Source organism: Cricetulus griseus, chromosome 4, assembly GCF_003668045.3.
Source record: "Cricetulus griseus strain 17A/GY chromosome 4, alternate assembly CriGri-PICRH-1.0, whole genome shotgun sequence".
Classification (NCBI taxonomy): domain Eukaryota; kingdom Metazoa; phylum Chordata; class Mammalia; order Rodentia; family Cricetidae; genus Cricetulus; species Cricetulus griseus.
In genome coordinates, this window is record NC_048597.1 from 214,671,550 (window position 1) to 214,696,312 (window position 24,763).

Sequence of the window (24,763 nt, forward strand, 5' to 3'; positions counted from 1 at the left end):
TGACACCTGCAGTTATGGGAGATTGAGAAACAGCACCTTGGCTGACCCTGCATTGAACCCTAAGCTCTTCCGCCTCCAGCAGAGAGAAACAGAGGCAGAGCTGTTCCTCTGGCCACCAGCAAGCTGTTTGTAACTGTAGCTGTCCACTTGTGCACCTAGATGCTCTTTGTACTCACAGCAAGTTCTCCCCCTTGTTCCAGAGGCTGAGCCAGCTTGGGAGGGGGCAAGGGGCAAGGGGCAGAAGACTTCAACCCTGAGACTAAGGGATCAGGTGGGGAGGACCCAAGAGGGGGCCACCCTCTTGGGGTTGAAGTCTCTGTCTGCTCACCCCTAACAAGGAAGCAATCGGGTTTGGTGGTTCTACAACAGCTTTAATTCTTAACCTACACGCCATCTCTACCTTCATGTACTCTGCATTGCTCTCACGCAGTTGGGAATTCATCTGTATTCCCCACCAATCATAGAGGAACTGCAGCCACAGTAACACCTTTAAAAGCACCCTCAGTCCTGTTAGTAGGTATTTCACTTACCCACATTCAACCCCACAATCATTTCCCTGATACTGTCACCATGCCCATTTTACAGAGGAGGGACCCAGAGACACAGAGAGGGAGCATAGATTATGAGGAAGTGGTACCCTCTCAGACTCCAGGAGCACCGCCTCCAGCCTCCCCATCCATCTCAGTGCAATGCCAGACTTGCCTCCCACAGCAGCTTCACAAGGCACAAGTCAGGAAACAACATCACTCTCCAGGCTAGACAAAAGGGCTTTTCTTTATTGTGCCTGTGAAATGGAATCAAAAGTCCTGGCTGGGCTTGATCCTCTGTCCCCAATCCCACACAGGGCCGGCCTCTCTGGAAGAGGAGAGAGGGTCTAGACCGTTCAGGGTCAGTTCTGGGAAGTGAGTTGATTCAAGGCAAATGGTCAAGGAACTCAAGAAGGGCATGGTGAAAGGCTTCTGGACTGTGGAGGTAGCAGGCATGTCCCGCCTTGTATAGCTTCACCACAGAGTGGTTGGGCAGGTGGTGGAGCTGCTGAAGTGACTCTCGCGCCAAGGTGTGGTCCAGTTCCCCAAACATGATAAGAGTTGGGGTCTGCAGGGCAAGGCCAGAAGTTGTTGATCCTGGGGCTTGGTGAGGATCCAACCCACAAGCTATTCCTTTCGGGAGCCTTGTCTCCACACTACAGCTCTCCCAAGCAACTGCAGGGGCCAACCCTCTAAGCCCATCCCCCATGTGACACAAGCCAGGGACAGGGACAGGGTGCCAGGATCTTTTGCAGATCATTGTCTAAGTACCTTCACAGCCCAGAATTGTTCCTTCGTGTAATTCCGTGTGGAGGTGGGTGCAATGGGCACAAATCCACGTAGCTGGTGGTGGCTTCGCATCAAGAAGGGCAGGGCATAGCTGCCACTCAGTGAGGGGCTCACCAGTACAGCATTCTGCACCTCTAGGTCCCGCAGCACCTGCTTCAGCAGCTTCGCTCGCCCTGCCTCTGTGCTTGCTTCCTGTGAAGGCGCTGAGTTCCCAAAACCTGGGAACAGCAGCAGGCACTCACCTGAGAGGAGCTAGGAGAGCGGTTCTCAGCCTTCCTAACACTTTGACCCTTTAGTACAATTCTTCATGTTGTGGAGAAAGTTATTTTTGTTGCTACTTCATTAGTGCTAATGTCATGAATCATAGTGTATGTAACTGATATGCAGGATATCTGATATGTGACCCCCAAAGGGATCTTGACCCACAGTGGGGGAAAGAGCTGAGGACCAGTGGCACATACACATTCTACCCCAGTCATTCTCAGAAGCAAGTTTTCATACTGTAATAGGCCCAACAGAAACTCGGTTTTCCCGCAGGTGAGATGGCTCAGTGGGTCACAGCACCTGCTGCACAAACCTGGGTGACTTGCCTCTGGTCCCTGGAACCTATGTGGTGAAGAGGAAACTGGCTCCCATAAAGTGTCCTCTGACCTCCACACATGCACTGTCATGCGTGTGCGCACACACACATTATCAACCAAACAACTAATAATAATTTTTTTAAAAGGAGAAACATCTTTCAGCCATTATAGTGGCAGAACTTTTAAGTTGATAACAATCAGTGTTAGGAAGATGTAAGGAATGGGCACCTACACTTGGAAGGATAAATCTATACAGCCTTTCTGAAAGGTAACATAGTATTTGTCAAAAAACTGAAAAGTATCCTTGGTAATTACCCTACAGAAACTATTGCCTCCAAATGTTTCTTTGTTTTTTTTTTTTTTTTTTTTGAGACAGGGTTTTTCTGTGTAGCCCTGGCTGTCCTGGAACTTGTTCTGTAGACCAGGCTGGCCTTGAAGTCAGAGATTCACTTGCCCCTGCCTCCTAAGTGCTGAAGGCAAGCACCACCATGCCCAGCTCTCTCTGTTCAAAGAGGCTTGGGTTAGAAATATTTGGATATTTCAGGTGACATTGAAGATGATAAATCCACCACCTGAGGAATGAGCATAGAAAGCCTGCCCAAGCCTCCCATGGCCCACACTGCAGCATTAACAGTAGAGGAGGTTTGCAGGATTTGGCTTGACCCACAAGTCATGGTACAGAAAAACAAAGGGTAAATATATTCATTAAGTAGGCTGGATGCTCATGCTCCCAACCCCTCACATACAACCTCCATGTTGCCAATTTCTCTTTTGCCTCTGTGTGTGTGTGTGTGTCTGTTTGTCTTTCTCTCTCTGTATAGGCAGGTTAAGCCTGGGGCTGTACAGATGCTAGGCAAAGACTCTACCATTGAATTATATTCTCGGGCCTTTGTTTTTGTTTTTGTTTTTCGAGATAGGGTTTCTCTGTGGCTTTGGAGGCTGTCCTGGAACTAGGTCTTGTAGACCAGGCTGATCTCGAACTCACAGAGATCCACCTGCCTCTGCCTCCCTAGTGCTGGGATTAAAGGCGCGTGCCACCAATGCCTGGCTGGGCCTTTTTTATTTTAAGACAGGGTCTCTAAGTTGCCAGGCTACACCTGAACTCACTCTATAGTCTAAGCAGGGCTTAAATCTGGGATCCTCCTGCCTCACCCTCCTGAGTAGCTTGGATTCCAAGTCTGTACAACCAGGCCCACCTGTGTCTCCATGCATGGAAATGCTTGAAAGTGGGGGCATAACTGGAGATGGGAGAGAAGTGCTATTGGTTTTTAACAACTTCACTTTTTATTTGTCTTCTTCTTTTGGTTTTTCAAGACAGGGTTTGTAACAGCTCTGGCTATCCCGGTACTTGCTTTGTAGACCAAGCTGGCCTCAAACTCACAGAGATCTGCCTGCCTCTGCCCACTGAGTGCTGGGACTAAAGACGTGTGCCACCTTGCCTTGCAGGACTTCACTGTGCTTAAAAATTATTAATTTAGCTGGGCACGGGCCTTTAATCCTAGAACTCAGGAAGCAGAGGCAGGAGAATCTCTGTGAGTTCAAGGCCAGCCTGGTCAACAAGGCAAATTCCAGAATAGCCAGGGCTGTTACACAGAGAAACCCTGTTTCAAAACACCAACAACAAAAAAAATATTGATTTTATTTTTAATTTATGTTTATCTCTATCTCTGCATGTAGGTTTGCGCACATGAGTTCAGGTTCCCTCAGAGTCCAGAAGAGGGCATTGGATCCCCTGGAGCTGGAGTTACAGGCTGTTGTGAGCTGACTGACATGGGTACTGGGAAACAAACAAACTCAAATCCTCTACAAGAACAGCTCATGCTTAACTGTTGAGCCTCTCTCTAGCCCCTGGGCCACCCCTCACCTCCATTTTCATTTTTAATTAGAAGAATGATAGCATGGGGCTGAAGGGGTAGCTTAGTGGTTGAGTGCCTTCCTAGCTAGCATCCTTGAAGCCCTGGGTTCAATTCACAGTACTGAAAACAACAAAACTAGAGGCTAGCATAGTGCACGTGTACAAAACAAGGTGGTGAGGTTGTCTAGTGAATGGGTAAAGGGGCTTGCTACCAAGCCTGACAATCTGAGTTTGATCCCTGGGATCCACCCCGAGAGAACCAACTCTCACAAGTTATCTAACTTCCAAGGTGTGCACTCCCTTAAAAAGCCACACAGATTACATAGTCACAAAAGCACAGTGAAATTCCCCCAGTGGTTGCTCATGAAACAAATCCCTTTTCTGTTTTCTCTGTGACATACAATAACTCACACTGTAGTTTTTGAGGTAGAAAATAAAAACAGGCTTTTATTGTGGTGCCTTCTTGTGACCTGCAACTAGTTTGTCTGGACACGGGGCCCACACGCCCCTGCTTTACCTTAGTGTTTTGCTACTCCTTCAATTCTCCCTTCTGGCAACTGCTCCTTAATTCCTGCTGCAGCCTGCTTTCTCTAAACTTGAATGTGGGGGGTACTCACCTGGAAGGTCAATGGCCACAGCCCGGTAGCCCCTCTTTGACAGGAGCTGCAGCGTACCCAGCTGCTCCCATATGTGGGAATTAAATGCCTTTCCATGGAGAAACACAACTTCTGCCCTGCAGACATATGGGGGAAACATGAGGCACGGGACATGGACAGCCACCATCCTTTCTTCCCAGGCATCTATCACTGTCCTCCAGGCCCCTGAACCCCACAAGTTGGACTGTGGTCCCCCCATTAAACTCACCTGTGTGCTTGCTGGAGAGGCAGCACCTCACGGTAAAAGATTTGAGAGTGGCCTCGGGTGAGACCAGCCAGGACTGTGATATTGGGGCCTCTCCAGAGCTGGGAAGTCTGCTCAGGCGGGCCAGGCAGCCCCACATACAGGAGAAACATGAGCAGCAGGCCTAGACCCAGCAGGGCTGCCTGGTACCGGCTCATGAAGGTCTGTACTACACAGCCTGGAGAAGAAAAGGGAAGAGACAGGCTGAGGAAGACCTCGGGCCTCTTCCCTTCCCTTTCTCTAGATGAATGTCTGGATGATCATACCCAACTACTCCTCCGGCCAGGACAAAGGCCTGGGACACTCCACTATGTGGAGAAGGGCATGAGATGTGTCTCGGGCACAGGCACGTTTAGTGGCCACCATTATCATTGTGCTAACTACACCAGCTCTTCTGGCCGTAGCCTTTGTGCTTGACTCTCTACATTAAGCACTCAGAGGCCACAAGAAAATACAGATCTGACTATAGTTCTCTGGCACAAAGAGAATCTCTGCCTCAGCAGAAGGGACCTGGGACCTGGGGCCAGTTTCCAAAATACCAAGCCAATACTGGAAGAAAACACAGTATTGGCAGGAGACGGACGAACTGCAGACTCAGTGGTGGATGGAGGAGTGAAGACTGCAAAGGGTTAACGTGTGCAAAGACCTCCACTGAGGGCATGCCTGGAAATAGTTCTTTCCTCACAATGACTAGAATACTGTTACGAACAGAATACCCTGTGCACTAGGAGGGGACAGTTCACAGAGAATGTTGGGGATAATGTTGTGGTCTGAGATATTGGGGGCTGGGAGGAGCACAGCTGGCCTAGATATGGGCCAGCTTCCACCCCACGTCTGTCAAACGATCTGCTTCCTGAACTCCTCCAGTATGGTGCCTTTGTTAGCCTGGAGGGTGGGACTCAAGCAGGGCAGGTGGTCTTGGTTTGAGAATTCCCCTCTGCCACAAGCTGAGTTTGGTAACTTGGGATAAGCTCCTGGTACCTGCCTAAGCTTCCTGTGTGACGTCCATGATACACTCCCCCTAAGCAGGTGGGGATGGGATGTCCCTGTCATCGTTTATTTGGGCCTAAGAACAAGCTTGTCTTGTTTCTGGGTGCATTTTTTTTTTCTCCCCAAGACAGGGTTCCTCTATGTGACCCTGGCTGTCCTGGAACTCAACCTGTAGAGCAGGCTGACCTGGAACTTACAGAGATCCATCCACCTCTGCCTCCCAAGTGATGGAACCTAAGGCCTTGTGTCACCACTGCCTGGCTGTGGATGCATTTTTATTGAGTGTGAATTGAGTCTGTGGTAGGCCTAGGAGCTGGAGCCTGTACTGGGCCACATCCACCTCTGCTGACTGTGGGACCCTTGTGGAGATCTCACTCTTTGGCTCTGAAGTCAGAAAGCTGTGGGCAGCAGCAGATCCTCCAGTGCTGATAAAATCAGGAGCCAGTGCTGATAAAATCAGGAGCCAGGCAGAGAAGGAGCGCGCTCTTCTTCCTAACACGGAGCAGTGAAGGTTGTCTGCCTTAGCTCAGGTTCCCACGAGGCGAGGGAACATCTGAGAAGGAACTCTCTTGATGGTCCACCAGGGGCCAACCTGTGCTTCTTTTAGGATGAAGGGGTGGGGTTTTATTCGTTGCCATGGCAACCCAGGGCCTCCAACACTAGACAATTGTTGAGGTTCTGATGCAGACTGCTGGGCAGATGGAGGTCAGGAGGAGTAAACTGTGCTGGCTCTGGATACTGGAATGTATACACACTCACACAGAGACAACAGTCTTGCTTCCATACACTTCAAGAAGCTATTCGCCGCTGGGTGGTGGTGACCCACGCCTTTGATCCCAGTACTTGGGAGGCAGAGACAAGTAGATCTGAGTTCGAGGACAGCCTGGTCTATAAAGTGAGTTCCAAGATAGCCAGGACTGTTACACATAGAAACCCTGTCTCAAAACAAAACAAGCTATTCCCCAAATGTACAACAGCAGCCTTCTTGCCAACACATTGGCCTATGGACAGTCAGTTTCTTACAGTAACATCCATAAAATTACATGCGTGGTTATGTTAACAGTCTCCTCTGAGGTCAAAACATTCCATGTCTCAGGGGAGCTCCTTAAGCAGGGAGGTAAACAACCAAAAATTAGCTTCAACAACTCCCTGAAACTGACCAGATTCACTGGGCCCCTCCGTACCGGGTAAATAATAAAGGGTGAGATTCTCTCTCTTACCAAATAAAGCTAAACTGCAAAGAAGACTGAGACCAGAGCAGTTCTCTGAAGAAGAAGAAACCAGGTGAACTGCCTGGAAGGGCTTTAGACCAACTGAGTCACTTGGAAAGGACACTCTCCAGCCTGTTGAGTTGCCTGCAGGCTGTGCAGGGTGCTCCAAATTCCCAGCTTTTGTGAACTGTCACCCATGCTGGGGTAGGCTTTGGTGATGCAGCTGTCCTTGAGTCATTTCTGCTCCTGTGAGTAACCCCAATACTTGGGGTCATTGGTTTACCAAGATTTGGTGGTATCCGTACTTTTAGTCTGCCACGGCTCCCTATCTGGAGTGAGTAGACAACTGTGTTTTGTCTCCTCAGGAAAAATTTTGTCACACAACAGTCGGATATCAGGAAGGCAGAGAGATGGACACTTATTTCAAAACCATATACAAACCAGGTATGGTGGCCTACGGCTTTAATCCCATTATTCAGGAGACAGGCAAGAGTATCTCTGTGAGTTTGAGGCCAGCCTGGTCTACATAGGGAGTTCCAAATCAGCCAGGGTTACATAGAAAGACACCCTTTCAAAAAAAACAAAACAAAACAAAACAAAAACAAACAAATGAAAACCCATACATAGGCATGGAAGCTACAGAGACTGAGACAGGAGGACTTTAGGTTGAGGCCAATTGGGCTGCTTGGTAAGACCCTGTCTCATAGTAAGCAAACAAACAAAACCAAACACCCCCAAAACCACATGCAGACCCTCAGAGTATTAAAGCACAAAATCACACCCAGTCTTTTAATCACACACCAGCACACGGTCCTGGCCTCAGAGTGCAGCACTCAAGTGGAAGGAAGGATCCATGCAACAACAAAAACCCAAACAAACAAAAAACAGCAACAACAATAACAACAAAGACAAAAAAATCAAGTGTCCAAATTCAGGAGTACTGGCTGTTCAAGACCTAGCTAGGCAATGTAGTGAGACCCTGTACTAAAATAAATAAGGGGCTCTTGTGATGGCTCCATGGGTAAAGGCACTTGCAGACAAGCTTGACAACCTGAGTTCAGTATCCAGAACCCACAGAAGGAAAGAATCAATTCCCTAAACTGAGCTCTGACCTCCATACACACCCCGTTGTATCTGTTCACACACACCCCAAAATAAAATATTAAAAGGAGAAAAGTTACAGATAAAGGCACTTGCTGCCAAGCCTGACGATCTGACTCTATTTAATTCCTGGAACCCACATGGTAAAAGATGAACGGACTCCGGCAAGTTGTTCTCTGACCTCCCCCATGTTCCCAAAGACCCAGGGAAAGACACACTACCTAGCAAGCAAGGACCTTGGGGGACAGGCATGGGAAGAAACGCACCAGCAGAGCGACACACAGAAACCTTCAAAAATACACACGTCAGATGCAGAGATAAACACAAAAAGACATACAAGCAAGCGGGCAAACCGGTGAACACCCCACCCCACCCCACCCTATCCTCCGCAAAAGCGAAGAGAAACATTTAAACCCAGACACTCAAGAACACACGCAGACACTCGCGCGCGCACAGCACAGGCACACTGCACACGTGTTGCCCAGCGCTTGCGCCTTCCGAAGGACACTGCCCCAAGCGGCGGGGACAAAGAGGGCCGGCCCCGGACAACCTGCGGGCCTCATTCCCAGGAGACACTCACCGCGGTAACAGGGGTGACCGGGCGGGCTCGGGTGAGGCGGGGCCGGCCGAGGCGGAGCCAACAGCCAAACAGCACCGAGTCTGGCACGACCTCCGACTTGGTTAACCGGCAGGCCAAAGTCGCCCCACCCCTGCGCGCTTGCGCAGTACGCAGCTGCGGGCCTTGCCTAGTTACCAAAGGAGGACTTGGGGCGGTGCCCCAAAACACCGAGGCCAGCCCCCAGCGGCCCAGATTTACCAAATTGTTATTGGCCTAAGACCCGAGAGCCTGTGGAGAGCCACCGGTCCTTCTCGTTCCATCGTTTTATTTGCAAAATGGGGTTTAAGAAAAGACCCACCGCTTGGGGATGTCATAGGACTTAAGGATAGGTCAAGCCTCGGAACACCAAGGCCTCCTGGCGCCGAGGTCTTCTAGTGGAAATGCCAGATGATGTCCAGGCTTCCGCTCAAGCACTTTCTTTGCTCGCCCCATTCCCCTGCCGGATCAGAGCCTGGGGGTCGGGAGACACTGAGTTCTGGGCCTGGTCAGTACACTTATTATTGGTTGGTAACATGTGATCAGCATCTGGTCTGCCCCAGGTTCAGGCTTCTGTGTTGCAACCAGGCCCCGGGGCAGCGAGGCCATGAAGGGTGCAAAAAGGTTCACTACTTGTTGGTTTTCTGCCAAGGTTGTCATTAGCCAGACCCATTCTATAGGCTCAGAAAAGACTACCATGCCACCTGGCTGAACTTTGGCGGAGCCTTACAGGCTGATGTGTAGGCTGTCAGCTTCATGACAGGTGCACAGCTCGTCCCTGGACTGTCCTGACTCGGGGTGAGGGCGGTTTAGGGGGGCGGACAGCAGGGATACCAGAAATAGCTTTCTCCTTCAAGGCAGGCCACTTCCGTGTGGGGCAGATAGCTGAGGGTTTCAAGATCTTCAGCCCGGCTCTTGGGGCTCCTGGGGCTGGGGGCGGGTTTGGAGAACGAACGGTTAAGGTGTAGTTTGTGGTCGTTTGTGACCAAAAGAGGGCGCCCAGAATCCCCAGGCCTATCCCCACCCCCTGCCCGGCCCCTTTCCTGCTTTTCTCCCCACCCGCCAACAGCACCCGCCATTCTCCTGCTGAAGACAACGCAAATTCTCAGGTACCACTCTGCGCTCTCCACTCTTTCTTTGCATTGCCACTCAGAACCCACCTGCCCCAAGTCTTCTCATCTCGGCTCTCCAGGTCACCTCTCTTTGGGCTGCCCCTCCTTCCAGTGATTCCTTCAGACAGTCCCAGGAATCCGGAATTGTGGGGCGCCGTGTACGTAGCGCGGGTGACTGCTGCGTCAACCGGTTGGACTCCGGCGGCCAGCGCTCTGGGCACCCCGTGTGTCCCTGGCAATCAGGAATCCCAAAGTTCTTGCTGACTGGTGCCTCTGGAAAATGGGCCTTTATCCCAAACAAAGTTGGTCTCACTCCTGCCTGTATTGCCAATTCACCCACTGTGTGATAGTGCTGGTTTAGATGAGGCCGATCACGACAGTGTTTATCCTCGATTGAGCACTATGTGCCGGGCATGTATGTATCAAGCTTTTTTTCTTTTTCTTTTTTTTCGAGACAGGGTTTCTCTGTAGCTTTTGGAGGCTGTCCTGGAACTCGCTCAGTAGACCAGATTGGCCTCGAATTCACAGAGATCTGCCTGCCTCTGCCGCCTGATTGCTGGGACTAAATGCTTGAGCCACCACTACCCAGCTCAGATAGTTTCTCTGAATTTTTACCTTTTTAATTTTTGTTAGTTTTTTGTTTGTTTTGCTTTTGCTTTTGCTTTTTGAAACAGAGTTTCTTTGTAGCTTTGGAGTCTGTACTGGAACTTGGTAGATCAGGCTGGCCTTGAATTCACAGAGATTCACCTGCCTCTGCCTCCAGAGTGCCGGAATCCATGAACCACCAGTTCTTGACAGTTTTTCTGAAATTCTTACGTGACATTCCTAATTCTGCCATATTTCAGTTAAGCCAGTCAAAGCCCAACATTACACAACTGAGTGGAAGACACAGAAATAACACCTGCTTTTCCTGACTTTAATTCAGATCCTAGGGACCTGGTAGTCACTTAACTGCTCCCTGCTGTCCTCAGGCAGGGTGTTCTCATCAGCCTGGCTTTGAACTGCAGGCACACCCCCATCGAGCATGGCCAGTGTGGATCAGCATGAGGGCACCATCCAGGTGCAGGGCCAGGGACTCTTCTTCAGAGAGGCTCGGCCTGGCAATGGGCAGGCTGCTCGGTTTTCTGTGCTGCTGTTGCATGGTATCCGCTACTCCTCTGAGACCTGGCAGAACCTGGGTACTCTGCATAGGCTGGCCGAGGCTGGCTACAGGGCTGTGGCCATTGACCTACCAGGTACTTCTGGGTGGGTTTCTGGGCCAGGGTTGGGGGAAACTTGAAGACAGAGGACTGGAAGGCTTTAGCTAGGCAGGGCCCTGAGCTTGACGGTTAGGTATATAGTGCGTTTGAACTTTGAACTTGTCAAGTCTTGCTCTAGTAGGGTGGATAAACTGCTCAGCTGCTTTTCACTGTTTTTGAGCCCGTGTCTCCATGTCTCTGGGCTTCACTTCTGTCATCTCTAGTGGTTAAGTACCATACCACAGAAGGAGGTGACTGTCCCTAGTGAGCACAGAGGGGGGTTGTCCGTGTGAATGTATTAGCTAGTACTTGAGGAGTAGTAATGTAGTAATGATTGGAAGTAAAGTACCCTGACAGAGCCTTATTCACAGGCTGGTGGAAGGACTGACAGTAAGTCTTTCAGGGCCTTGGGAAGCATAACAGGGCCTGATGGATGGCTAGGTACCTGGTCACCTATTTGCAAGCAGAGTCCTTGGGCACTGCAGGAGGTGGGAATAGCTTCCAGATTGCCTGTCCTAACCTGGATCACCAAGCCCACCCATTTTAGTGTCTAGTGAGAAATTGGAGGCATAGCCTATCTGACTGGATCTAATCCTCTCACGTGCTAGAGCTGATATGGTTTCAGGTTTCAAGGGCAGATCTCCACCCTGGCCAGGCTTGCTTCCAGCAGTGGGTTGGACTAAGCTTCAGGGTGAAGGTCCATAACTAATGTTGTTAAGGACTGGTAGGTCCCAGTGCAGAACCACTCCCCTCAGGTTTGATCCTCCCGGACCCCATCTGGTGTCAGTTCAGAGCTAGGTGCCTTTAAAACAGTTTTCACATGTTTAAACAGCAGGGATGTTCCTCGTCCCTTTTAAACAGAGAGGGAAAAATGGGCAGCTGTGGAGGGCTGAAAGACCTGACCTGTGGTCATCTTTATAGTAAATGGAGAACTGGGACTTAGACCTGTCCCCGATAGACTCTAGAGCTTAATTCTTTTCGGGGACACTGTTAGTATAAACGCAAACATGGAAAGAAGTGCCTCATTCTTGCCATAATATAATAAATACACTGGGCTGTGGGTGTGAATGAATCCAGTTCACTGGTGTTACATGACCCGGGCACAGAAGGATTGGCCAAAGAGCACTTGCTGAAAGAAGGGACCCTTCCCATTCATTGCCCTTGTGTCTCCTACACCTGAATCCCTGCAGGTCTTGGGCATTCCAAGGAAGCAGCAGCTCCTGCTCCTATTGGGGAATTGGCCCCTAGCAGCTTCCTAGCAGCTGTGGTGGATGCCTTGGAGCTGGGACCCCCAGTTGTGATCAGTCCATCACTAAGTGGCATGTATGCACTGCCCTTCCTGGTGGCTCCTGGGTCCCAACTCCGGGGCTATGTACCAGTGGCTCCCATCTGCACAGACAAAATCAAGGCTGCTGACTATGCCAGTGTTAAGGTACGTGTGTGTGTGTGTGTGTGTGTGTGTGTGTGTGTGTGTGTGTATGTGTGTGAAGCTGAAGTGGCATGTCAGGAGAAAGGTGGGGTCCATCCCTGGGCCTTCCTCAACGGGAAGCTGGCAAACATTGGGGTGCTTTCTGGGGAGATCCTTTTGGTTGACTTGATAGATTACTGCGTTAAACCCTGTATGAAACTGTGTAGTGGGGAAGGTACAAATTCAGGTCCCCACCACTGGATCAGCTTATCTGTCCTCGGGTGGGCAGGAAGAGACTAAAGTGGTGAGGGCTGAAGCTGAGCTTTAGGAGACAGGCTGGCGTGGCAAGCCCCTTGATTCTGCCCTCCTTTCCTTTCCTCTCAGACCCCAGCTCTGATTGTATATGGAGACCAGGACCCCATGGGTTCCTCCAGCTTTCAACATCTGAAGCAGCTACCCAACCACAGAGTGCTGGTCATGGAAAAGGCGGGGCATCCTTGCTACCTGGACAAGCCTGATGAGTGGCACACAGGGCTGCTGGATTTCCTACAGGGGCTAGCATGAGGCTCAGTCCTGCCTGCTCTGGGATCTCCCACTGTCTTTTGGTCTCTGGCTTGAACCTCGCCTGCAACAGGTCTGTCTATACATCTGCCTGGGTTCCTGTCATTTCTGCTTTTCTCTTGCAGTGACAGATCAGATCAAGGAGGTACAATCAAGTGGAACCAGATTCAAGGGGAGAAATCTGATTTCGGGTAATCTCTGAGCTTCTCCTACAGGCTCCTTGCTTGGCTTTCGATGCTTTACTGTTCTTTTCCTTTACCTCCTTCTTCAGCTGCTCTGCAGGCCAGACCTTCCCTGCACTCCCTCACCCCTCTCAGGCCACAGAAAACACACATGTATGAATGCTTGTTTAGAGTCATCCCACACCCAAACAGAGCCCTTCCCTTGGGACCAGTACATGGGTCCACATGACTGGAATGATACCCCCCCCCCCCCCGTTCTTTTTTTTTTTTTTTTTTCTGAGACAGGGTTTCTCTGTAGCTTTGGAGGCTGACCTGGAACTACCTCTTGTAGACCAGGCTGGTCTCGAATTCACAGAGATCCACCTGCCTCTGCCTCCCGAGTGCTGGGATTAAAGGCGTGTGCCACCAACGCCGGGCGATACCCCCAATCTTGTACAGCTTTGCATCACATGCTTGCCCATGTACACGGGCAATTCCCTGTGAAGGAAGGTGAGAACCGTTTTATGGGCCAGGCTTTGTAAAAGACTCACTTGCCAGGATAAGGACGTGGCTAGCCCTAGGTTTTTCTCACCCACACGTTGAAACCGGTCCCAGACCAGAATTGCTTCCTCAGAAGGGGAGGTACACCCCTCTGACTTTCAAATATCCCCATTTATCTTTTCCCCTTCTTTTTTGGGGGGGGGGGGGCTGCACACCTCCCCGGGTCATCAGGCCTGAATCTTCTCAGCCAAACCTGTTTTCTGCTGTGAGGTTTGGGGGTGGGATGGGGAGACCGACTGTGGAAGTCCCTGAAATAAAGTGATGCAATTAGCCCTCACATGCTTTTGCTGTCTCTGGAGCGCCGCCCCTCCCCCTTCCCCTTGGGACTGCCATTGTGGGCTCCTCCCCCACTCTGGCGGGACCAGATGGTCCCCCTGCCCTTTGTCCACTAGGCCAGATGGAGGGAAAGGGAGATTGGATTCCCCTCCCCACCCACACACACCCAGGTGCCAAGAGATTCGGCTTAGGGGGGGAGGTGGAGGTCAGTGGGACCAGCATGAGCGGATTACGGAAAGGGGGAGCGTATCTGCTTTGAGATGGGGGAGGGGCAGGCTCGGTACACCCCCACCACACACACACACACTCCTATCCCTTTCCTAGTAAAGGATTTAATGGCGCTTCGTCCCTTATAACCCTAGCTCCAAAAGGAATTTGGCAGTAGACTGGGGGGGGGGGGAGATCACGGGACAGGGTGCTCAAGGGCCACACGGCTCTCAGGTCCCTCCTCCTCCAGCTGGTCGGGAAACCTGTCCTGGGCGGACTAGGGCCGGGCGGTGCGGAAGCCGTAGGTGGTCGGTCTTGTGTGGGTTTGGACCCGGGAGTGAAGGATGGCGAAGAAGCGAGAGCCGGGGCAGGGCGTAGGGCCGTGGGACAGAAGCCGGGAGGCGCGGCCCGGGCTGAGATGAAGGCTGCGGGGAGCTCGACAAGAAGCGCTGGGCGGGAAGGACGGGCCCGGCGAGAGCCGCACTGGGAGGATCCCGAGGCCCTGGTGAGCCGCAGAGGAAGGGTCGATCGCTCCCTCCCGGAAGCGGCGGCCGCTCGGGACGCCGGACGGCGCGGAGCGGAGGGGCGGGGCGGGGCGGGGCGGGGCGGGCGGGGCGGGCGGCTGCGGCACTGAGGCTGCTGGGGCGGGCCCGCCGCGCTGTAATCGGATCCGGGGAGGGGGCGGGGCGGGGCCGGGCCAGGCGGGCCGGGGGGTGGGGGTGGGGGGGCGCGGAGCCGGGCTCCGGGCCGGCCGGGCTCCGCGCCTGTCAAACCCCTCATTGTTCGCAGCTGATGTCACTCGCAGTTGTGAGCGGCCGCCTTTCCCGGGGACAATGTGGGACTGAGCGGCCCAGCCGCCGCGCCGCCGTTGCCGCCGCCGCCGCAGAACAACCCCAGCGAGGTAAGGCGCGGGCCGGGCGGGGGCCGTGAAGTTTGGGGGTTCGCTGGGGGGGGCGGGGAATCCGCTCCTGTGTGCACCGACCGCGGTCCGGGGGGACTGCGAGGAACACGGTCCCTGTCCAATGCGGCTGAGGCCTGCACAGGTGGGGGGCGTTGGTTTTCCAGGGGAACACCCCACTTCAGGGAGGGGTTTCTTGGACCTTAGGTACCAGGTTTGAGGCTCCCATCCTATTCGCTGTTTCTGTCCTTTGAGCTTGCTCTTAGTTCTGGACCTCATGCCCCAGGTTCGGGTTCTACTTCGTCTCTTTTCTCATCTGCCATTCTCTGCAGCTCCTGGCTCACACACACCCCTTCCCATTCTCTGCAGTCCCTGGAGGAGCCAGACACGGACCTCCAGGCCAAGGGGGGATGGAGATGATGGTTGGGAGCACACAGTGGTCCCTCATTCCCTGTGGCTCTACATTTCCAGCTCTGACCTAGCTTCTTGGCCTGGGTACTGTGGTGGGGTGGAGGTGAAGGGGCTCTGCCACTTACTTCAACCTGGCCCTCATGCATGCCTGGCCAGGAGAGGGAGGTGCCCACCTCCTCACTCTCCTAAACCAGGCCCGCCATCTTGAGACCTGTGGCACCCAGGGCCCCGCCCCACCCTGGCACCCAAGGGAACGGTCTTCAATGGGATGTACCTTGGTCCACCCCTTCTCTCAGAATGTGCCTGTGGGTCCCCACCAAGGCCAGGATGGTTACCTTCTTTCTAGACCAGCAAGGCATGTGCCTCCAGGGGCCCTTCTTCCCCCTGTAAAGAGCTCTTAGACCCCAGGCATTGCTCAGGAGTTGATCTCTGGGTCTCGCTGTTCAGTGGGGTCACCCTGGTGGCCTCAGTTCCAGTACCTGGGGCGGGGGAGTCTATTGTTTCTCCATTTGAGGATATTATCTCTCTAGGTCCTGGAACCCCCTCAACTTTCAAAGCACCCCTATCCCAGCCCCCACCCCTAGCCTTCATCAGCATGCAGGCTCAGGCTGCCCAAACACAAGGGGATTGTTCTCTTTGCATGCTCAGGGTGGGGGGCTGGGAGCGGGCGGCCCACACACCCTGGCAGGCCCAGGCCACAGAGAGGCTAGCCTGCCCCACCCTGTGTCCCCAGACAGGCTCTGTTCACCCTCCTACTCTCATCGCTGCTCTCCTGCAGCCTCCAGCACCATTACTCTTGAAGGAAAGGACTCTGAGCTGGGCAGGTGGACCCATCGGTTCTCCCGGCTTGCCTGTCACCACCTATGCGTCTTCTAAACCACCCCCTTCCTCCCTAGGCCTCAGGTGCCTCTCTTGATTGGTGAGGCTTTTCTAGTTGTGATTGGCTGAAGCCGCCTCAGTGCTGTAAAACCTGGTTTTCTACCAGCTTCTCTTCCTGCTAGGGGACCCACTCTGGGTTCTCAGAACTCTCAAATTCCTCACTTCAGCAACATGCCCAGGGAGCCCCTAGGCCTGGCAAACACCAGCAGGAACAGGCTAGGATGCTGAGCCGGAACTTGGAATTCTGACCAGGCATGTCCTGATTCTGCCCATGTGCTGACATCCCCAAGACTCTGAGGTGTGATGGTCTCTAATGTTACAAGGCCTGTGAGCCCCACCCCACCCCCCTCCTAGGGCCAGGTCCTGTCTCAAATTTCCTATTCTTCTGTACCAGAAAGATAGACTCAGAAATGCCCCACTGGGCCTCCTTTGACTTGTAGCCCTGTCTTTGGGAAGCAGAGGCCAGAGGAATTTCATCTGATTTGAAAGGTTGGAGGGCTCCATGGAGAAGGAGGCATTCCAGAAGAATTTTGTCAGATATTGAAGGGGATAAGTATTTCAAGCCAGAATTGCAGCCAGGCAAAGGCTCTGTCTGAGGCCTGGAGGTTCTAGAACTATTTTGTGGCCTGGTATGTATGAGGGGTGGGATAGAGATGAGAGGCAACAAGAGAAGTTGGTAGGGGCTGGACCACAGAGGTCAGGTCTAATCCCCTTGGGCCTGGGGATCCATGGATGGATGGTTGTTAGACAGCAGAGTGACCACACAGTCTTCAGCATGGAGAACGGCAATTAGAGAGCTTTTCCAACTTGGTTAGACAGTAGCACTGAGCCAGGCCTGAGCCTGCCTTGGTTTCCCTCCGCTGTGAAGACTCTTGGGCGGCTCTAAGGAGTGGGGATAGCATTTCTGCTATCTACCAGTTTATCAGCTTCTAACCCTTCTATGTTCCTCTTCCCTGGCACTTTACCAGACAGACTTGAATCAAGAAACCAGAGCCTGCAACTGCTCCCCTAGTCTCTGTGTCCATGTCCATCCCCCCTCCCCCATCCGCTGCTGTATCCTCCCTCCAAACTAGTGATGATTGGCCGTCCTGGGAGCCGAAAGGCTGAGGCTGGGCCTGTGGGTCTAAGGATGCTAGGCAGTTCTGTGGATCCAGGCTAATCAGCAAGGGTGAGCATGAAACAGAGTAGGGGATGGACAAGGGATCCAGGAGCTCTCAAGGCTGTCAATCCCCTCTTCAAGGCCCAGTGTCCACCTTCCTGCCACACCCTGCCATGCCTGATGCTTAACCATTCCCCGGCATCATGGGGTGTGGCCAGCATGAGTGTTTTGGAGTAAGTATCAAAGACTGCTTAGGAGTGCTAAGGTGGGCATGAGCTATGGGGTGGAGTTGGAGACTGTATTCTCCCAACCTTCTGCAGCCCAGGTGGGTCCACAGTCTCTAGTGGTCCAGACATACCGGGCAGTAGAGCAGAGGGAATCCCCCAAGGGGCGGGCCAGCCTACTTGGTTCAACTGGCCCCAGGAGCCCTCCCCTCCCCTGGATTGTTCTTGCACTAGAACAAAGCCAGGGAGGACACTTGATCCCTGCATGTGGGGGGGGGGGGAAGCTGGCTAAGCCCCCGGCCCTTTGATTGGGCAGCTGTCATGGGAGAGAGACAGCTGGGGGGGAGGGGCAGGAAGGGGGCAGCCACCATCGCTTACACAGCTGTCACCCCCCCTCCACAACCCCTCCATCCTGAGTGGCAGGAAGCCAGGTTCAGAAGGAGTAGGCACTTGGTCTGGGGAGGGGGCCTGGGAAGCAAGAAGGAAGGCCCGAGGTCAGAGGATTGGTCTGAGAGTGGGATGTTCTGCCAGGGAGCTCTGCTGACCAGAGGGGGCTGGGCACCCTCAGAGGTGAGCTGGAGGTCAGTGTGGCATGATGTGTGGCTGCCACGTGGGTGGCCCAGCAGAGACCTGGGGCCCACCAGACTGAAGCAGCAAGATACTCCTTAAAACCCCAGTAGAAGCAGGGCATTGGTGATGAATGCCCAGTGGGACTGCTTATGCTTAGACCTCTGGGGAAAAGGCCTGGAGGGGCATCAGGAGCCTTATTCTTTCCAAACGATAGGAAAAACTCAAGGGTCTCTCAGAACAGGGTCACAGAGATACCGGCAACTCTCCCTTACCCAGATTCCCCAAACAGTGCAGGTGGGTAAATCTAGATCCAGGCCAGCGAAGAGCTAGGCCAAGGTCACCCTTTGAATTTGGGGCAGTGGATCTCTGCTGCAGACCTGGGCATCTTCATAGCAAGACTAACAGTTCCACCATGGTCCATTTTTCCTGAGGTCACAAGAAGATATGATAGGAAGACTGCTTTCAGATCTCCCATGGTTTATCACCCAATTTTGAGTTCACGGAATCCTGGAGGTTAAGATTCTATGGCCCCAGATAAGCCATCAGTGTTTTCCAAACATAATCTTCTGAACATCCACTTGCTAGGCAGAAGCTCCCCAGGCCACCGAAGTCTAAACCCCACTTCAGAAAAGGACTAAAAGACCAAGATTGGAACAGCTACAAATCGGACCCAGGTAGAACCCGGTCCAGTCCCACAGTAGCTTGTTGGGCCCCATTCTTCCCTCTACACTCCTTCTTCCCATGACCTTGGGCAGGTCACAGACCCTCTATGTATTAGGTTCCCCTTCTGTGGAACAAATTCATCTGCTCCCGTCACTGGTCTGTCTGAGCACCCTCTCCAGCCTGGCTCTGAACTGAGCCCTGGGGACACAAGGAGAAGGTGGCAGCTTTGGCTCCTCTTCTAAGGGGCTCCCAGGCTTGGCTGTCCAGGGAGTCAGAAACTATGCACGTCATCACAGGCGCTTTGATGGGGGAAGTGCAGGCAGCCAGGGGAATGTCTAGCAAGGGCAGCCAGCGCGAGGCTGGCCAGGATGCCCAAAGAACACAGGCCCTGAATCTATTGCTGGTCTCCACCCTCTGGCACGTCTATGGCAGAACTCAAATGGAAGAAGTGGGCACCTGGAAAAATCACTTAGGAGTAATGCTGCCATCCTGATTGTCCCCATTGCAAGGAGGAAAGGAGACTGCAATTTGGTACAGTGGTTCACTCAGGTATCCAAGAGAAAGCCAGGTTGGGAACTCCCTATCTACTCCGTACCCAAACTCTAGCTGGCATGACACATTCAGAGGAAGGCTTTGGACAGAGCTCTGAAACCTTGACCCTCATGTCGGGCAAAGGTGTCCTGAGTCCCCCTTGGGGACCACTTATCCTTTGTCCCAACACCCTTCTAGGTGGAAGGAATTCCTGTGGTTAGTGATGTCTGGGTCCAGACTTTCTGTTGGCACCAGTTGATTCCATTGTCTGTCCTTCTTGAGTTCTGGTCACCAATGAGTTCACCATCAAGGCTGGGCCTTGGCGGGAGACAGCCGCTGCTGAAGGATTTCTGAGGAGGATTAAGGTTCAGGATTAAGTTGAGGCATGAAAAGGGGTCGGGTGGGGAGGGTTGGCGGCTAAACTAATCCCAGTAGCTAATCTCAGGCTAGGCTTTACTCCATCAGCTAATGGCCTTGACATTCCTGCAGCCCACCAAATCCTTCTCTTTCCCATTACCCAGTCCCAAGGAGACAGATCCTCTCTGATGTGTGTGGAGATACAGCCCCAGTGACATGTTTCTGGTACAGTAGTTGTTCTAGGTGGGGTATGCGACTAGTCTTCACACTTCTTACCTCACGTGCACGGGCCGTTCTGAGAACACAGGAAATGGATAAGAAATGCCACTGTGGAGAGCCTATCTTTACCCCCATGTCACTGTTGAGTGGATTGTGCCTAGAGTGGTCTACAATGATCCTCTCCTCTAGTGACCCCAACTCCATGGGAAATCACCTCATGGGGCTCCTGCCGAAAACCTTTGCCAGGCTTTAGCTTCCTCTTTAGCCTTTTCTCTGGACAGCCAGCCCTGGCCTCTGGAAGTAGGTACCTCATACTTAGGGTAAACTATTCTTTTTCTTTTTGAAACAGGGTCTCACAACATAGCTCAGGCTACCCTTGAACGAGAGAGCCTTGTGCCTTAACCTGGTGCATCCTGGGTTTATAGGCATGTGCCTGGCCCAGAGTAAACTTTCGACCTTGATTCCACAGTGGAGGCTCAATCTACAGGGATTGAGGGAGGAAGCTGGCCTGTGGATTCTCGTAGCCGTCCAGACCTCTTCATTGACTCCCTCTCCTCCCATGCTGTGCTCAGACCTAGGGTGGCATATATTCTAGGCAAGCAGTCATCCACTGAGCTCTAAGCCCCTGCCATCCTTCTGATATTTGGGAGGAAGGGAACAATAGGGAAATGGGTATCTGTCATGTGATTATCTCATTTTTTAACTCTCATAAATTGGAGCATAGGATCTGGTAATTATTTTCTAGGTGACTGAGGCCCAGAAGGCTTAAATGACAAGGATTACACAGCCAGGAAGGTACACACAAATACACTGGTCAGAGGGACATGTAGAAGTCAAAGCCCATGCTATCTCCCTTCTCTTTGAGTTTGACTGGCCTGGCCTTGAGGTCCCCATGTAAGATCAGTGGCAGGGTAACCAGGGCTCCTGTCAGACTCTGTTTTCTTCTGTCCCATCCAGAGCCAGCTGAGCCACAGCGTGGACACACTCCCAGGCCGCTGTGGCCCCAGCCCCGCCTGACAGAATGAGCAGTTCAGATGCGGGGCTGGAGGAGGAGCCAGAGCTTAGCATCACCCTCACGCTGCGGATGCTGATGCATGGGAAGGTGAGTGGGTGGGGCTGGCATAGTGGCAGTACATGTCTGGTCTTCGTGCTGCTTCCCTGCCTGAGTGACAGGAGGAGCTGGGCCTGGCGCATTCATCCCCACCTGAGTCCACTCTTGTTCTCTCCACAGGAGGTGGGCAGTATCATCGGGAAGGTAGGTGTCCAATTCCGCTCTGTGTGTTCCCCTCAACTTGAACCTCAGCTCTGGTCAAGAGGCGACCACTTAGGAATCTTGGTTTTTGTCTCCCACAGAAGGGAGAGACTGTAAAGCGAATTCGGGAGCAGGTAAAGATGGGGTCAGGGGAGGAGCCCAGGGCCCTGATGTTGAGGGAAGGGAGGTGGACCATCCTTTGCCCTGAATCACTGCACCTGGGGTACCTGAGTGCCCAGAAGAATGCCAGTTCTAGTATTGGCTAGGGCCTAGTGAGTGGGGCAGGCAGACAGATCCCTGGCACCACAGCAGGGAAGATGCCTGCTGCCCAGCGCTTGTCCCACACCTGCAGAGCAGTGCCAGGATAACCATCTCTGAGGGCTCCTGCCCTGAGCGGATCACCACCATCACTGGGTCTACAGCTGCTGTTTTCCATGCAGTCTCCATGATCGCCTTCAAGCTGGATGAGGTTGGTGTCTAATGGGTGGGAGTCTGAGGGTGGCTGCCTGTGAGAAACCTGACCCTGTCTCCAGATAGTGGCTATGGGGGAAGGGAAGGTCAAGCCCAAGGCCATGTTCTCTTGGAGGAGGTCTAGGGAGGAAGTACTCTCCTTATGCCTCTTCAGGAAAGTACTGGAGGGAGGGCGGGAGGGTAGTAGGGGCGTATATGGCTGACTCACTGTCTCTCTGCCCCAGGACCTTTGTGCTGCTCCTGCAAATGGTGGCAGTGTCTCCAGGCCTCCTGTGACCTTGCGCCTTGTCATCCCTGCCAGCCAGTGTGGATCACTGATTGGAAAGGCAGGCACCAAAATCAAGGAGATCCGGGAGGTGAGCACCCACGGGTGTAAGTCTTTGACCCATTGATGGGAGAGGGAACTAGGACTCCGGAGGTGCTCCAGGCCCTCCTGGCCTTTCTCTTGGCCGTTGGAGCCGACAGAAGCGGGTACTGTTTTCTAATTGTAGACTACGGGAGCCCAGGTGCAGGTGGCAGGGGACCTGCTCCCCAATTCCACAGAACGTGCTGTCACCGTGTCTGGGGTGCCTGATGCCATCATCCTGTGTGTGCGACAGATCTGTGCTGTTATTCTGGAGGTGCTTCCTGGAGTGGGGTGGGGTGGGGTTGGGGGAGGGAACTTTGGGGGAGGGCAGGAGAGGGCCCCGGCTGCTTGTCACCGTCTAGGTCTCATGGCTGTAGCATCAGGTGGCTTGGGGCAGGCAGAGCTACAGCCATGGACTGATTATAAGCTCAGGGTCCTCTGGGATACATTTCCATGGGAGCCATGGGGATACCTTAAGGCCATTGGGTTCCTGGGGAGGCCTGATCCTGACAAAGCTTCTCAATTTGTGACTTCCAGTCCCCACCCAAAGGAGCCACTATCCCATATCATCCAAGCCTCTCCTTAGGTACTGTCCTCCTCTCCACCAACCAGGTGAGGGAACCATCAGGAGGGGCTAGAAGCCTTACTGGAGAAGGGGGATCAAGGTGGAGGCGGGAGTGGAATAAAGAATGGGGAGATGTGAGGAGGGTACAGGGGGTGACCTGGTCAAATTATCCTGACCTGTCCCAGCAGCTCCCTTTTCTATCGCTTTGTCCCCACAGGGTTTCTCTGTCCAGGGTCAGTATGGAGCAGTGGCCCCTGCGGAGGTGAGAGACCCACAGCCTGAGACACCCCTTTCTGAATTGCTCCCTCTAACCTCTGACCCTGTTCTCTGGCCCAGGTCACCAAGCTCCAGCAGCTCTCAGGCCATGCAGTTCCCTTTGCCTCGCCCAGTGTGGTGCCAGGTAAGCACTTCCCACTGAGGGAGACAGGAGTCAGGAAGGGCTGGGCATTCCTTGCAGCCGGAGGCCCATAGAAAACAAGAACAAACGACGCTCAGTCCTTTTCTTCTGCCTCAGGACTGGATCCCAGCACACAGACCAGCTCGCAGGAGTTCCTGGTTCCCAATGATGTGAGCAGAAGGTGGGGGGCTGGAGGGTGGTGAAGGGATCCAGGGGTCTAGACCTTGCTCAAGGGTTAAATTCTGCCTTCCCCCTAGCTGATTGGCTGTGTGATCGGACGCCAGGGCAGCAAGATCAGCGAGATCCGGCAGATGTCAGGGGCACATATTAAGATTGGGAACCAAGCAGAGGGTGCCGGCGAGCGGCATGTGACCATCACTGGCTCACCGGTCTCCATTGCCCTGGCTCAGTACCTCATCACTGCCTGGTAAGCATGGGGTGGGCTGTGGGTGAACACAGGTGGGGAAGGAGGGATAACTTCCTGTCTTTCTGGACCAATCCCCTGCTGCGCCTCAGCCCCTCTCCTTTCCCTGTGGTATTCTTCTACCTAAGTCATTCACCTTGCCTCATTTATTACTTCTGTCTCTGCCCCTCGTGACCTGTCTCTCCGCTGTTAGTCTTTCCTATTTCTCCCCTTAACCCAAGTTATATCTGCTTGTGTTTTCTGCACTCCCTACCTTTGTACCTTTCCCATCCTTCCCCCAAACACCCGCCCCATGCCGTTGTTCTCCGATCTACTCCTCTCCTGTCTTTTGGCTAACCTCATGGCCCCTGTCTCACCCCCACCTTTCCCTTCACCTCCCTCCCCTCTGTGTCCCTCTCTCCAGTCTAGAGACGGCCAAGTCTACCTCTGGGGGGACACCTGGCTCAGCCCCCGCAGACCTGCCCACCCCTTTCTCGCCACCCCTGACGGCCCTGCCCACAGCTCCCCCAGGCCTGCTGGGCACGCCTTACGCCATCTCCCTCTCCAACTTCATCGGCCTCAAGCCTGTGCCCTTCTTGGCTCTACCACCTGCTTCCCCAGGGCCACCGCCGGGCTTGGCGGCCTACACTGCCAAGATGGCAGCGGCCAATGGGAGCAAGAAAGCTGAACGGCAGAAATTCTCCCCCTACTGAGGCCAGCTGAGGCCCAGGCAGGGGCAGGCAGGACCGCCGGCAGGGGCTGCCTCCACATCCTTCCTGCCCAAGGAGACTCCACCATGGGGTCTCAAGCGCCAGTAATGCCAGACGCATGGATGCATCCCCTACCCTGCCCTGTCTTTGGAGTTCTTCCTCAGAGAGGGGACAGTTTCTGGCCCAGGGTTCTAGGAGCTATGGCAGCCCCAGAGCAGGGGCTCCACCCCTTCAGACCTATGCTTGGATGCCAGGAATGGCCAGGGCCTCCCTAGTGCCCTGCCATGGGAGGCCACTCATGTCCTCCTTCCCTTTGGGCTTTTAGCCTACTGCCCCAGTGGGAATTGGAGGAGGGTGAGGGGTGGCTGGGGCCAAGCTTCTCTTCATCCCCTGCAGATCCTGCTGCTTCCACCATACCCTTTTGACTGGAATAGACTGGCTGGGCTTGTCAGGGGGCAACCCAAAGAGAGGGCTCTGCCTTGAGTGAGGGAGTGGCCTGGGGCAGGGGCCCAGTTCTCAGCAGCAGATTCTCTGTACAGTTTTTTCAATCCCTGTTTTTGAATAAATATTCTCAGCGACCAGAAAGCCGTGAAATAATACTGGTGTTGGGGTGACAAAACTGCCAGGGAAGGGGTGTAGCTGAAACCCTGAAGAACCCCAGTGCGAATCCACAAGCCCCAGTTGATCACAGTCCC

General features: G+C 53.4%; 3 protein-coding genes across 8 annotated transcripts; 2 read left to right on the forward strand and 1 right to left on the reverse strand.

Annotated features, from left to right (window-relative positions):
• Positions 1 to 749: 749 nt before the first annotated feature.
• Positions 750 to 8,672, reverse strand: Abhd14a (abhydrolase domain containing 14A). 2 transcript variants are annotated; one of them, XM_027414404.1, is made up of 6 exons: positions 8,535 to 8,672; positions 6,018 to 6,134; positions 4,617 to 4,830; positions 4,370 to 4,485; positions 1,299 to 1,534; positions 750 to 1,095 (listed from the first exon to the last, which is right to left on the reverse strand). In XM_027414404.1, exons 3-6 carry the CDS (start codon positions 4,808 to 4,810, stop codon positions 913 to 915), a joined length of 729 nt encoding a protein of 242 aa, XP_027270205.1. In that variant the 5' UTR covers positions 4,811 to 4,830; positions 6,018 to 6,134; positions 8,535 to 8,672; the 3' UTR covers positions 750 to 912. The 2 variants fall into 2 exon arrangements, with proteins under 2 accessions (XP_027270205.1, XP_027270204.1); XM_027414403.2 differs by lacking the exon at positions 6,018 to 6,134 and having other exon boundaries at positions 8,535 to 8,667.
• An 848-nt stretch (positions 8,673 to 9,520) lies between these two features.
• Positions 9,521 to 13,867, forward strand: Abhd14b (abhydrolase domain containing 14B). 3 transcript variants are annotated; one of them, XM_027414405.2, is made up of 4 exons: positions 9,521 to 9,658; positions 10,633 to 10,896; positions 12,090 to 12,331; positions 12,692 to 13,867. In XM_027414405.2, exons 2-4 carry the CDS (start codon positions 10,686 to 10,688, stop codon positions 12,869 to 12,871), a joined length of 633 nt encoding a protein of 210 aa, XP_027270206.1. In that variant the 5' UTR covers positions 9,521 to 9,658; positions 10,633 to 10,685; the 3' UTR covers positions 12,872 to 13,867. The 3 variants fall into 3 exon arrangements, with proteins under 3 accessions (XP_027270206.1, XP_027270208.1, XP_027270207.1); XM_027414407.2 differs by having other exon boundaries at positions 9,537 to 9,658; positions 10,669 to 10,896; XM_027414406.2 differs by having other exon boundaries at positions 9,587 to 9,658; positions 10,587 to 10,896.
• Positions 13,868 to 14,783: 916 nt separating this feature from the next.
• On the forward strand, positions 14,784 to 24,653 carry Pcbp4 (poly(rC) binding protein 4). 3 transcript variants are annotated; one of them, XM_027414398.2, is made up of 13 exons: positions 14,784 to 14,974; positions 20,882 to 21,026; positions 21,156 to 21,179; positions 21,278 to 21,310; positions 21,529 to 21,645; positions 21,872 to 22,003; positions 22,139 to 22,267; positions 22,531 to 22,605; positions 22,776 to 22,820; positions 22,895 to 22,958; positions 23,073 to 23,125; positions 23,213 to 23,382; positions 23,980 to 24,653. In XM_027414398.2, exons 2-13 carry the CDS (start codon positions 20,946 to 20,948, stop codon positions 24,044 to 24,046), a joined length of 990 nt encoding a protein of 329 aa, XP_027270199.1. In that variant the 5' UTR covers positions 14,784 to 14,974; positions 20,882 to 20,945; the 3' UTR covers positions 24,047 to 24,653. The 3 variants fall into 3 exon arrangements, with proteins under 3 accessions (XP_027270199.1, XP_035299811.1, XP_027270198.1); XM_035443920.1 differs by having other exon boundaries at positions 23,240 to 23,382; positions 23,783 to 24,653; XM_027414397.2 differs by having other exon boundaries at positions 14,785 to 14,974; positions 23,783 to 24,653.
• The last annotated feature ends 110 nt before the right edge of the window (positions 24,654 to 24,763 follow it).

Excerpts from the sequence above, each read along its gene's own strand:
- Abhd14a (XM_027414404.1), bottom strand. The coding sequence starts at position 4,810 with ATGAGCCGGTACCAGGCAGCCCTGCTGGGTCTAGGCCTGCTGCTCATG. Across the intron at positions 1,535-4,369 it reads TGTGGCCATTGACCTTCCAG|GTTTTGGGAACTCAGCGCCT; the intron begins GTGAGTACCCCC and ends TGCTGTTCCCAG. Across the intron at positions 1,096-1,298 it reads AACAATTCTGGGCTGTGAAG|ACCCCAACTCTTATCATGTT; the intron begins GTACTTAGACAA and ends CTTGCCCTGCAG.
- Abhd14b (XM_027414405.2), top strand. The coding sequence starts at position 10,686 with ATGGCCAGTGTGGATCAGCATGAGGGCACCATCCAGGTGCAGGGCCAG. Across the intron at positions 10,897-12,089 it reads TGTGGCCATTGACCTACCAG|GTCTTGGGCATTCCAAGGAA; the intron begins GTACTTCTGGGT and ends GAATCCCTGCAG. Across the intron at positions 12,332-12,691 it reads CTGACTATGCCAGTGTTAAG|ACCCCAGCTCTGATTGTATA; the intron begins GTACGTGTGTGT and ends CTTTCCTCTCAG.
- Pcbp4 (XM_027414397.2), top strand. The coding sequence starts at position 20,946 with ATGAGCAGTTCAGATGCGGGGCTGGAGGAGGAGCCAGAGCTTAGCATC. Across the intron at positions 21,180-21,277 it reads TGGGCAGTATCATCGGGAAG|AAGGGAGAGACTGTAAAGCG; the intron begins GTAGGTGTCCAA and ends TGTCTCCCACAG. Across the intron at positions 22,268-22,530 it reads TCTGTGCTGTTATTCTGGAG|TCCCCACCCAAAGGAGCCAC; the intron begins GTGCTTCCTGGA and ends TGTGACTTCCAG.